The sequence below is a fragment of the Choloepus didactylus genome, chromosome 2 (genome assembly GCF_015220235.1).
Source record: "Choloepus didactylus isolate mChoDid1 chromosome 2, mChoDid1.pri, whole genome shotgun sequence".
Lineage (NCBI taxonomy): Eukaryota > Metazoa > Chordata > Mammalia > Pilosa > Megalonychidae > Choloepus > Choloepus didactylus.
This window is the reverse complement of record NC_051308.1, coordinates 11,913,079-11,926,163: the sequence shown is the minus strand read 5'-3', so window position 1 is coordinate 11,926,163 and position 13,085 is coordinate 11,913,079. Positions and strand designations below refer to the sequence as shown.

The following is a 13,085-nucleotide window of genomic DNA, read 5'->3' as shown; positions in this document are numbered from 1 at the left end:
AAGAGGGATATCAGGCAGATCATGAAACTCATTTTGTGTACTCTAACAGGCAGGTAATCAAAAACAAAGTAATATTAATAGTAACAATGGCCTCCATTCATTGAGCCTTTACAATGGGCAGGCGCTGTGCATCCTACTGGCTTCACCTACTCCCTGGTTGTGAGGTCAGTGAGGTAGTGCCTGAGAGGCACTCACAGAAGAGTGCCTGGCATACTCTCAAAAACACGGCAGCCTTCTGTCCAAACGAGTACCTGTACATGCACGCTCACAGCAGCATTACTCACAGCCCCCAAAATGGAAACAACCCAAAGGTTCATGAAGTGATGAACAGATAAACAAAATGTGGTGTATCCATACAATGGGATATTATTAAACCATAAAAAGGAAAGGGTTCTGATACATGCTACAGTGACGACATCATGTTGAGTGAAAGAATGCCAGACACAAAAGACAAATACTGTATGATTCCACTGATATGAAATGACCAGATTAGGCAAACATAGAGTCGGAAAGATTGGTGGTTTCCAGGCACTAGGGGAAGGAGAGGAATGGGGAGTGACTGCTCATAGGTATGGGCTTTCTTTCTGGGTTAATGAAAATGTTTTGGAATAGCAAGAAGGAAATAACTGAAATGGTGGAACTGTAACCTATAACACTCTTCGAAATCTGCTCTATAGCTATTCATGAAATTGTACTTTGAAAGTTATCACCATTCTGTATATATGTTATATTTTACAACAAGGAAGTAACTAAAACTGTGGAACTGTAACCCATAACATTCCTTGAAATTACCTACATAACTACTTGTTAAATCATACTTTGAAAGTTATCACCTTTCTATATATATGATATATTTTACAATAAGGAAATAACTGAAATTGTGGAACCGTAACCCATAACATTCTTTGAAATTTGCTAACTACTTGTTAAATTGTACTTTGAAAGTTATCACTGTTCTATATATGTTATATTTCACAATAAAAACATTAAAAAAAAGAGGGAGTTAGGAGGAGCTTATTAAAATAAAATTTTAAAATGTTCTGGAATTAAGAGAGTAATAGTAGTTATACAACTACGTGAATATATAAAAACCACTAAGTTGTACATGTTCAAAGGGTGAATTTTATGGTCTAAGAATTCTATTTCAATAATGCTGTTTTGGAAAAAAATAGTTTAATATTCACAACTCTGTAAGTTAGCTATTAACCCCATTTTACAGATGAGGAAATGGAGGTTCAACAAAGTCAAACGAGTAAACGATGGAACCACAATCTGAACTCGGCTCATGTGGCCAATCTAAAACCCGCATTCCCAGACACTACGTCGGCAGCACTGACTCCCAATGCGTGGAAGGGACAAGGAGGGAGATTTGAGCTGGATATCAGGAAGCAAAGTCGGCCAGAGCTGTGCCCCCGGGGGCAGGGCACCCCCCAGCAGGAGGGGTTCCAGCGAGGTTTGAAGGCTGCACCCAGGGCTGGAGAAGGCACTCCTCCTTCAGGAGGAGGATATGCTTGGTAACCTCTCAATCACCGTCCAACTTGAACACTCCAAGACTTTTCTCGCTCTGTTCTCAGTCTCGGAACACCACTGAGGTTTTCTGATTTCTATGTTGTTTCTTCAAGTTATTCTTGGTTTTATGTACTTAAGAAATTGTGGTATTCCTATAATTTGTTTAAGTTTTACCTGTCTTCTACATTCCAAAATAGCATTATTTAGATGCTGTGATTTATTTCAATAATCCAACAAAAGAATGGGAGCTAAAAACTGAGCCCCAGCAACATCTGCGGTCAGTTGGTATACTTACTGTGAAGTTCATTTCCTTGACAGGCCACTTCAAGAGTTCGAATCCCACAATCACTGTGTACTGGGTGTAATTCAAGTAGCCGAGGTGGGCCACGATAATCTCTGCACATTTCTGCAAATACATAAGGAAGATTCTGCTCTCATTCAAAGCAAGCAAGACTCACTTTCCCACTGACTGACCCATGAACTAACACATTTCAACAACAGATGACCAAAACTGATCGTCTCCAGGGAATTTGCCAAAAGCCCAGAAAAATGCAGGCGCCAGCCAAAAACGGTTCTTAGAAAGAAAAAATCAAATAGTTATTTTTGGAAAGAAATAACATGACTTATAATCTTTGGAATCTTTCTACTTCAAATGATGGAAAATAATGTCACCTGCTTAAAAGCTGCATACAAAGTTAACAATGTAACATAAACCTAGCATTTCCATAAATGTACTGATACACAGGGGGAGTGTAAGATAAGATACAACAAATCAGAAATGTCTGCCTAACTTTTCCTTCTTGGCTGACTGTGCAATTGTCCTGCCATACAGAGTGGCTTACATATCTTTCTTTCTCCCCTATTAGCCTATCTTTCCCCAAGCCCCCTGTAATCTCTTCATCTCTGCTAGGAGGTCAGGACCACATTAAAAACCAAAGCTGCATGAACAGCAGCTGGTGTCATCATGCAGATGTGTGTGCTTACTTCTCTCCCACAAGACCTTTTCTTTTGTCCTTCCAGAATTAAGAGCCAGGTCTCCTGACTCTGGGATGTGGATGGTACTCGCCACCAAACTTCCGTCCAGCCACCCCGTAGGCCAGCACTCCCTTCAGAGCATCTCTCCATTATCTGATGGAGTGCTCAGTCCTGGTGTCGCAAGAGATTCAAACCACTGCCCCAGCAAGCAGGCAATTCTATGTCTTCCCGGGGGCATGGTTCAAGCTAGAGATGTCTGTGTCTCTGAATGGGGCAGAATCATCCCCTTCAATTCAGAAGGAGCACCAACCTGATCAAAGGTTTCCCAAGCCTCAAATGTCTGAGCTCAAGGTAGAAATACAGAAGCTTAAAAACATAAAGAGAATAATGGGGGGTGCAGGTAGGGCGAGGGGAGCTGGATAAAATGGGTGGGACTGATCCAAGGGACAAGAAAGCAAGCACAGGAGGAGATGGGTGTGCAGTGGTGTTAAGGTAGCATGAAGGTCTCTAGATGAAATCTTCAAAAAAAAAAAACTCAGGCAAACTGGCAACCCTGGGCTGGCACTGAAGCTCAGTGGCAATCAGCTGGACAGGGGCTGCCCCATGAGAGGGACAGGTGCTCTCCTGCTGACCACATGCCCCACTCCCAACTCTCCCAGTCTGAAGCCAAGTCAACTGCTATTTGTTATGACTTTGGAGCTGCAGTCTCTCTCCCCCTGATCAGCAATCCTGTTTGGATTGCTTAGCTGCCCTCTGGGCATGTGAGTGTGTGGTTCCTAGTCTATGCAAAACTTAGTTCACATGACCTCTCTTCTAGCAGGTGGCAGGGTGATGCAGAGAGAGGGGCAGTTAGGCCTTGGCATGACCAGGAATGAATGGGTCTAACACTGGTAAATGTATTTTTGTTGGATAGAGAAGCACATCTTATAAGTTTAAGAATTTGTCTGGATTTTCAGGGGATGTTTAAATTAACAAAAGATTTTTCTCGGGCTGTATACATTTTCAAATTTTAAAGCCCTACAGTGAAGCCACCTGAGGATTTGGAGGTCTGGAATTCAAGCCACGATTCTGCTCCTGATTATGGTGCACCTTGTGGATGGTACCACCACTTTCTCATCTGCACTACCCAATGTAGATGATGGACTTCTACATTGAAAAAATAACCATGTAATAGAAAGGGTGGCAAATATCCTAACATAAAGACTCAGTGGCTTCTGAAGCCAGGGCAGGCTCCTTGCAGGGTTAGGAAGGGACTTGAGTGGAGAGGAACACTGGAAGAGAGAAGTTCCCGAGGAGCTGAAGCAGTGGGGACTGAAGCAGGGCCCCAGTGGGAGAGGGAGGAACCCATGGAGAGGTACTGAAGGGCAATTTTCAAGGTACACAGCCCGGCAGGCATGTCCCAGGAGCAACAGTGCAGGTAAACCAGCCTCAAAGGCAGTCTGGCTCTATGTGAAGCAAAGGCTTTCAGTGACAAACCAACGCATCCCAGTTTGCACAAGGCTTTCCGGGTTTTAAGCTGAAAGTCCTGTGTTATTACAGACAAACGGGGACCATCAGTCACATGAGTTTCAGGACATGCAGCCCTCCAACAACTGCTCATCAGACACCTCCACTGAGAAGCAGCCAGACCGGGTACCAAGACACTCACTGAGCCTGGGCTTCTGGAGGAGGGGGCCAGCTGCCCGCAGGGGGGTCCTTCCAGGCATTCACCCCAAGGCCCGCCTCTACTCTGCAGAGCCCACCGAGCACCTCCTCTGTGCAAGGCCCGCTGGGACAGACACACCTGCCTCATGTGGGTACAAACACCACACGCTTTCACATGGTCATTCAACACCATCTTTGCCACTTTCCCACTTTCCCTAAGAGAGGCGGGGAAGGCATTGCTCCCATTTACAGATAAGGAAGGCACATTTCAAAAACTGGCTCAGCCCTGCTCACCCAGCAGACAAATGGGGGAGCAGCCCGGGAGTGCGGTTACTTCTCGTGTCTTTTCTGGACACAGCTGCCACTCTTGACAGATACAGAGAGGGGAACACTGCAGTGATTCTTAATGATTTTTTTTTTTTTTGATTGGCTACAAGGTTTTTTTTTTCCTAATTGAATAGTTATAAAATTAATTACATGGACCTAAATAAGGAACTTGAACTGCCAAAAATAGAAAACAAGTCCATATTAAGGGACCAATTTAAAAATACATAGTATAGCATATATGTATTTTTCCTAATGCTTCTTACAGCATATTAATAGAAGCCTTTGAATATGCATGAGAAACATGTGAGATAGAAAAATAAAGCCTTTTCAAAGTAGGTGTTTCCAATTTTAACCATTCTGTGTCAAGTAAAATTCATACATGACATAAGAATAAATGCTAAAAATCTTCATGGAAAGGGTAGTTCATGTCCACTTGTAGTAGTTTTAAGTAAGCTTACATTAAAATATTACAAATTATGAGTCCTTGACCATTTCGCCACGGAGCAAGCTTACAAAATAAATAATTACAGCTTAAAATTTTGAAAACAGATTTATATGCTGAGAAATTCTCATGTGAACAAATTTGAGTTTTATTTTCAAGAAGAGGGGATGCAGAGAAGAAGGGAAGGCAAGGGGGGCAGAATCTGTTCAAACCTTGTAAATATACTAAAACCTAACAATTTAAAATGCAGACTGCTTTCCTCCTGAGGAGCTTCGTGCATGCCACATGAACTCTCACACACAGCGGCCCCAACAGCACTCCCCTCGAACAGCCCCAACACTCTTTCAGGCTGTGGATCTGACCATCCCATTTTCTTTTTTAAATGTCAACAGCGAGTGGCCAGCCACTGTACCTAATCCTTCCCCACTTGAATTCTTTCTTGCCAAGATAAACAAGGAGAGTGCTTTTCCTTTTAATAACTAGGCCTGGTGGGTAAGGTCACAAGCTTTGGAATAAAAGAGCATGGGCTTAAATCCTGGTCCTTTCAGTTATTATCTGTGTTACCTTAGGCAACTGCTTTGACCTCTCTAAGCCTCAGTTTTTTCTTGCATAAAGTGAGGCTCTAATAATAGTCTCTACTTCATAGGCCTGCTGTGAGGATTTAACAAGATAACATATGGAAAGCACCTGGCCTGAAGCCTAGCCAGAGAAACCACTCGCTGCCTGCCTTCTGACATCACTTTTCTCACCCTCTAATGATGTGGGCTGCTCTTTCTTTGGGGCCCTCCTAGTTCCCCATGCCCCAGTAACCGACTGAATCCTGACTCAGAATCCTCGTTCCAGCAGGGGCCTGCTTCTGATCCTTCTGATTCTGAACCCAATACAGCGTCGGTGAAATCAAGAGCGAGGACTAGTGTCCCACTTTGGACCATCAGGTTTCCTCTGTCCCAGCCACACACTGCAGCCTGAAACAGATGCTCAATAAAAGAGGCTGCCGTTCCTGAGAGCCCTGGGTCCTCGGGACAGATGGGTCAGGTTCATCACGACCTACAGCCCCATGATCAAAATGATGGTCACGGCACAGTGACCGACCTTCACAGGTGACAGGCGGCCCACAAACATTCACCTATGGACGCACCGGGCAGAAAGCTCAACAAACAGGAAAAATAGGCTATCAGTGTGCTCAGAGTAGGTGCGTCTGCATGTGTGCGTATGTAAGTTTTTAAGAATCTATGAGGGTATTAGTGTATAAATTTAGATGAGTTTTCTGCGCCATCATTGGTATCATTCGATTTTTTTTTACTTAAGAAAAAAATGTAAAGAGCCTCTTACTGTGCTCTCCCTTTGACATCAGAGCAGCTGGTCTGTAACGGGGAAACACGATGAAAAATCATGGAACGTTCAAAAGCACATACCTCTGCACAAGTGAGGGTCCTTGTCCGATTGTGAACCTTGTTATGGATGAACATTGTGGTTCCATCTTCAGCTATACCATTGACTTTAACAGTCATGGGAAAGGGAAAGCTTGTCTGAATAGATGTTTCTACAAAAGAAAGAAAGGGAAAGGAGAGAGAGCAAATCCTCTGTTTGAGGCCACTCGGGCACCTCATATCTGGAAAGTTGCTGCCTCAGCCTGCCATGGCCTTGAGGGCCAGGAACAGACAAGAGGGCCCGTGAGGATCTCGAGACCATGGTAAGTCTTCGTGTATTTGGAAACCTCCCACTTGCCAAACAAAGCAAAGCCTTCCTCCTGGGTTCTATCTCCTACCCACTACTCAGGCAGGCTCTGTAGAAACCCACACTTCAGATCCAGCAGTTTCATTTTACAAAAAGGCAAATATTTTACGGTTAATGAAATGAATAGCTTTTAATTTCCCACAAATTTTTAATTTAACTTTATATCAAAATAAACATAGATTCTATTTTTCTGATTATCTGATTTATTTTTTCTGATTATATGTTCATATAAAAATAAGATGAAAAAGATAAAGATGGTATTACACATTTACAACCCCACCACCAACAAATAACCTAAATAATTAACATTTTTGTGTTCATCCTTCTAGATCATTTTATAGGCATTCAAATCCACAGGAATATAAAATTTATTTTTGCTTTTTAAAATTTTACAAAGGAGGGTAATTTTTTGTGTTATGTGCATTTTTTTCCCACTTAATTTACTGAGGTCATCTTTCCAAATTCTTTTCTCAATCAGAGGGTCTCATCCAAACTACGGAACACAGAAAATAATGTGGGTGACTCTCTTCTCGATTTCCCAAGAAGGGTACATAAATAATGCCATTCTAGATGGGTAGAAGTTAATTCATTACAAATAATGGAAGCCTAAGGATAGGGCTTTCAACCACAGCACTACCGACATTTGGGGCCATGGAATTCTTCTTGGGGAGAGGCAGGGGCTTCCTGGGCATTGCAGGACCGTTAACAGCATCCCTGACTTCTACCCACTAGATGCCAGTATTGTCACCCTGAGCAGTGACAACCAAAAATGTTCTTAGATACTGCCAGGTGTCCCTGGAGGTACAGAACCAGTGCTTTAAGGGGTCCTCCCAGAACCCCACTGAAACAGGCTGGCAGCTGCAGCCCCACACCACTAGCCACTGAGCTGAGCTGACGAGCACCCTCCCCACTAAGGGCTGCCTCAAAATTTACTCGGTCTCCCCCTGGAGAATACTGATGGTGTTTCCAGTTTTTCACCATTATAAATAAGAATGAACACCCTCGTACATCCATCTCTGAGTACCTGTCCAAATATTTTAAAGTCCTTTCAGCCTCTAAATTATGGTGCTTTGCACAAAGAAAAAATCATCCCCAAATGTCAAGCTTCATACCTTTTGATTGATCCAACTCAACAACACATGTCAGCCACAGTTGCTGATTATACGTGGACAGTGGATTTGAAAGTATGTGAATTGGCTTTAGCTGAGGTGGAAAGAAAACGCAAGTTAAGAAGTAATCCATGTGACCTTTCCACTGAGTCGACCAAACATCTCACCTTAACACACAAAATTCACATTTCATAAAGCAGGTTTGAGCATTAGCTCTGAAAGAGAGACAGGTGCAGCTTTCCTTCGGATAACACCGGGAAATAGCCTGCCTTCCAGACAAAGAAAGGACTGACCCCTGCTGTAGTCTGCTCTGTTTCTCACCAAAACCTCCCAGCAGGCAGATTGTACCACCTGGAGCTGAGAGACAACTTATATACTTGAACACTGAGGAAACACCATGCATGGAGAAAAAATTACAAAGAGCAGAATGATGAGACATATAATAAAATGATAAAGCACACCAAAGGGATATTTTCATATTCATAAGATAATATGTCTGGTACTAGCATGCCAGATGCAGCACTGTGTGAGGTCCGCTATTTTCAGCTTTATGAAAGCCTTAATAGCCCTGGAGAGAAAAATTACAGGGGGCCATGTTGCCAGTGATACTTCTGCAGTGTCTGTTGAAAAACCTAATATTGGTGTCTGAGAACAGTGGGCTACAGAAGGAAGTTGTTTAAGGGGCCCACCCACAGCTCCTTATTTGAAGGCAAGGTCTGTGGACATACACTTGTTGTTTTTGCGTTTTTGCACTTCTGTCAGTTGTATCTGGGCCACAATGAAACTCCCTGTGACTGAAGACTTGCCTAAAAACCATCAAGGCCATGACACCAGGAGGACAATCTACTGCCTTCCAGAAGTGAGACTGGGCCTTTGGAAGCAAGCCAGCTCTGTGGGGTGGCTGCTATTTTCCGTGTCAAAAATAAGACTTAACCCTGAGAGGTAGAAATTTTAAAAGACCAAGCTACAGTCAGGAAACACCATGGCAACACCTCTTCAAATCACATTGTCAGCTCAAGGGTTGAAGAAAATAAAGAAGTGCAAAGGGAGTGTGAAGATCGACTAAACTGAGGGCCCTTTCAAACAAGTAGTGGCAAAAAGGAGGGAAACTGAAAGGTTTGTGTTCTGGGGGCATTTCTCTCACCTTTTTGAAAAATTGTGATAGAAGAAATCTAGCAAGGAGAAGGGAGAAAAGATTGATGTGGGGGGGTGTGGTCCCATAATCAGATTTAAACAATATCTATCACAGGGTATGAAAATGAAGGATCACTGTATTCAGTTTATAGATGCTATGTTTGACACAAAGGAAAATATAAGGGTTCAGTTATTCGAGTTCTCACTCTTTAGTAATTAGTAAAGAAAATGGAAATTCTCCACTTAGAAGGATCTTTGTTTTTCTCTGAGGACAGTGAAGAATCAAGGCACATTTAAAAAAAAAATTAATCTAAACTGAGTACATGCAAGGAATAGCAAATAATCATTATAAAGAAGTAACTGTTAGAAACTTGAAATGGAGACTGAGTTTTAACTTGGGCAAATCTAATAAGAAAAGGTCAGATAGGTAAATGATCATTGTTAAAACATCTAATCTCATCAGATCTGTGGATGAATCAGGATGAGTTAATTACCCTTGGGAAATGAACTGCTGTTCACTGAGAGGCAAGGCCACCATCCTTCCCAAGTACTGATATATTTATTACTGCAGAAAAGATAATTACAGCCTTCAGGAACCCAGAGGCCAGCAGCAAACAGTGAGTAAGAAGCGTGTAAGAAGCATGTGCAGCCTGAGGAACCAGCCGGGGGCAAGTCCAGTCTGTTCTGAGGCCTCTCCAAGCAGGGACCTCTCTTGACCTCCCAGCAGTTTACAATGTCCCACCAGCTGCCCCAGAGACCCCATCTTACCTTTCTGGTATTATTTAGTGAAAAATTAGCTGCAGAAGTCTGGATCACTTTGGGCCCTAAAGCATAACAAACAAGAGAAGGAAAGAAAAACAGGTTATATCTATATTGATGTTTAATGAATTGATTTTTTTTTCAAATGCCAAGAAAGACTTATACATTATATGGAGGTGCTTTTCATTTTCCAGGTCTTACTTTAGAGATTTTAGACACATAGGTCAAACAGATAAACATACATGGGCAGACACAAGAATATCCGCTCGCTCTACTTCATACTTCCCATTGTAGGGGAACAACGTATGAACACCACACCTGCCCTGTGATGCCCATGGGATTCTCTATGAGCAGAAACCCTTTCCTTTTCTATCAGTGGGGCTCTCTCTACACCCCATGGACACAAGAAAACATTAACTGTCTAAACATCGTTTATGTATTTTGTAAAGTATAAGATTTCTGCTAGAAATCAAAATACATGTATCTATACATCCAATTAATCCAGTCTTCCAGAAATAGGGGACATAAAGAAGCGCAATATATATTACAACTCAACGTTTTTCTTGAAGTTACGGATTCACAAGCTTCACGGATTCTTACACTGTAATTCTTCAGTGCTTTGGCCTTAAAAGAAATAGTCAAAGGAATCCCTGTGAATCTGATCTTCATTTAACTTAGAACTGGGTTTGTTCTGTAAGCACACCATGCTCATCTCGTGGTGCCAGTTTTCTGAGCTGCCCCAGCGACCATCGCTGCCCGCTATCCACAATCCTCCATTTAGAAGGAAGGAACACACATGCACTGACACCGGCCAATGTAATACTATGCCTCTGGACTGTGTTTATGCAATGCTGGGAGGAGGAGGAGTTCTCTGTGGAGGAAGGAAGCTTATGCTGAGGCGCATTTTTAAACAGATTCACAATTGGAATGGATTCCTATCCTAGGAAGTAAGGCAGTCTGGTTTCATGCAAAGAACTAAGGACTGGAAGTCAGAAAACCTGGACTAACTAGGCTTTTGGGATCTCAATTTCCTCATTTGCAAAATGAGGGTGATTAATTTGATGGTCCCTAAGGTACTTTTAACTTCGAAATTCTAATAACCACCCCACATAGAGTACTCTACAGGAAAAAAGGAAAGGGATGTGGAAATCCTGACACATTTTTCCCTATCTCAGCTTTGGTATTTCACCTGTCTGCAGGAGTGGAGATGGTTGTATCTGATCACGGATGTTTGAGACACAGAGCAGATTAAAGAAAGAAGGGTTGGCTGAGGTCCTGTTGAGACCAGAGACCATGAAACTAGTAATAGCTGTGAAAATAGTAAGGTCATGGATCTGTCTGATGCTATGATTCATGTAATTTTTATTTCTTGGTGACTTAACAGGAAGGAAGAGATGAACTAAGGTTGCTATCTGCAGCAGCAGCACCTGAAAAGCCGCCCAGGCCCCCAGCTCCCTCAGTCCATTTACCCACCCACGGTTCAGTTAAGGTCAAGAAAATTACTTTCCTGAGACACAAATGCCTCTGGGACTGGTTAGGCCTAATTCTCATTCACACATTAGAGCTGAGTGCATCAATTAAATAGCCACCTACCAGAAATCATTCTCACTGAAATAGATTTTTTCTTTAGGAGGGAAAAAGAGAGAAAAGGAGGAAAAATAGATACTCTCCAACCTCAGTCAGGCTCCTGGTCTCAGACGGCCTGACCTTTGGGCTAGGCCTGGAGAAACACTGTTTCTGGGAATGGTGTAAACCTTGGGAAAACCACTCCACTTCCTTGGTTGTTTTCCAGCTGTGAGAGAAGGGGTTGGACTGGATGGTTTCAAAGGTCATTTCTCGAAGCTAAAATTATGGCATTACTCTTTACCTGCTGCAAACGGGGAGGCACCTGGTGCTTGGAAGACAAAGGGCAGGGGAGAACCCACGGGGGCCACGCCCAGGAGGGCCCCCCAGCCGCCCAGCACATTCTACTCAGTCCTGCCAGAGAGCTCCACGGCCACTCGAGCAGCCGTGCCCACAGTGCACACAGCCATCGCACAGGCTCTCGCCACCTGGACCGAGTGTTTAGACCACCTGTCTCCCTACCAGACAGTGAGTTCTGCATTCCCTGGCACCGGGGGTGGGGGTGGGGGGTGAGGGGTGGGCAGGGGTGGAAATGTTTGGAAATTGGAAATGTTTGATTGTCCAATAAAAGATGTATCATCAAGGCCGCACAGGGCTGCCCAGCTGCTGAGGCCCCAGTGGATATCCCTGAGGGTTACTGGGGGCCTGCAGGGGTGGGAGCCCCCTGCCCAGTGGGTTCAGCGAGCAGCAGCACTTCCCCCTCTGGCAAGGGCGCCCTTGGCTGGTGAGAACAAGAGGGTAGAGCTGGGCAGGTCTGAAGAGCCAAACACCAAAGTTGCTGTGGTCTAACCAGGACATAAACAACTAAAAACAGAGCCTTACCTCTGATCCCAATGAAGACCGTCAGGCCGAAACAAATGAAGAAGACGACAAACACCAGGACAAAGTGGCGCTTGGAGAGTGTGTACAGCCGCATGGGCGCCAGCCTGGGGAGAAGCCGGGATGGGAGGGACAGTCAGGGAGACGGCCACACAGCAGCCCTCCCAACCGGCGATGCCCATGGGCTGCCAGCCAGGCCCCCCGCCTCACCCCCCACCCCTCACAGAGGACTTATTCTGAAACCAGTGGCCTTCCCTAACAACGGTCTCAGCGACCCCTGTGGCCACTTCAGGGAGCAGAAGACCTTCCTTTGTGTTTTGGGCCAAACGTTCCATGGAGCCTCCTGCCACATGGTCCACAGGGGGCAGCCTGAGCCACACTCTCTGCAACAGGAGAACGTTCTGTGGCTTTGTACTCATTCAGGGCATGTTTCATCACACCAGGTAAGTGGGACTGGACTCCTCTCTATACACACACACACCTTCAGCTGCAAGTGCACTGAGGCCTCCCTAACCTTCACTCACTCAGACATGCAGCTTACTGCTAAAAATCACAGTCGACACCAGGCTGGAAACACAAAGAGCCACCAGAGTCCCGGCTTTCTGTATGGCAGCCCCACTCGCCACAGTTTTATTTTTCCTCTCCCGGTTCCCTCACAGCTAAAGACACCTCATCTGTTTCATCTCATCAGTGTGAACTGTGGCAGGCAGGTTTGATACAATGAAATAATTGACCAGCACTTTTCAGATTTACACCAATGTGGACACTTATTTGGAGGGTCAATCCTAACACTTGCCCTATCAGGTTTCCCTCCTATTAATAACTACTTTTTCCTTTAGTTCAGAAGAAAATTAGAGTGGGGTAGGTATCACTCCTCTGTTAGAACTCCTTAGATCAGGGATCAGCAAACAAAAGAAAAATCAGTAAAAGACCAGACAAACATTCTAGGCTCTGTGAGCCATACAGCCTCTGTTGCAAGCACCCAACTCTGTGGGTCTAAGCAGCCA

At 44.1% G+C, this 13,085-nt stretch overlaps 1 protein-coding gene across 2 annotated transcripts in view; it reads right to left on the bottom strand.

Moving 5' to 3' along the window:
* The window catches only part of TMEM181 (transmembrane protein 181), an 84,813-nt gene that overhangs the window by 35,860 nt on the left and 35,868 nt on the right, over positions 1-13,085 (bottom strand). For both annotated transcript variants that reach the window (XR_005214438.1, XM_037820629.1), the window contains exons 2-6: positions 12,082-12,185; positions 9,646-9,701; positions 7,747-7,837; positions 6,313-6,440; positions 1,805-1,915 (exon numbers count right to left, since the gene is read on the bottom strand). Coding sequence is in view for 1 of the 2 variants with exons in the window: in XM_037820629.1 (XP_037676557.1) it covers positions 1,805-1,915; positions 6,313-6,440; positions 7,747-7,837; positions 9,646-9,701; positions 12,082-12,185 (490 nt within the window). In the remaining variant the exon portion in view is untranslated. The remainder of the gene's footprint in view (positions 1-1,804; positions 1,916-6,312; positions 6,441-7,746; positions 7,838-9,645; positions 9,702-12,081; positions 12,186-13,085) is intronic.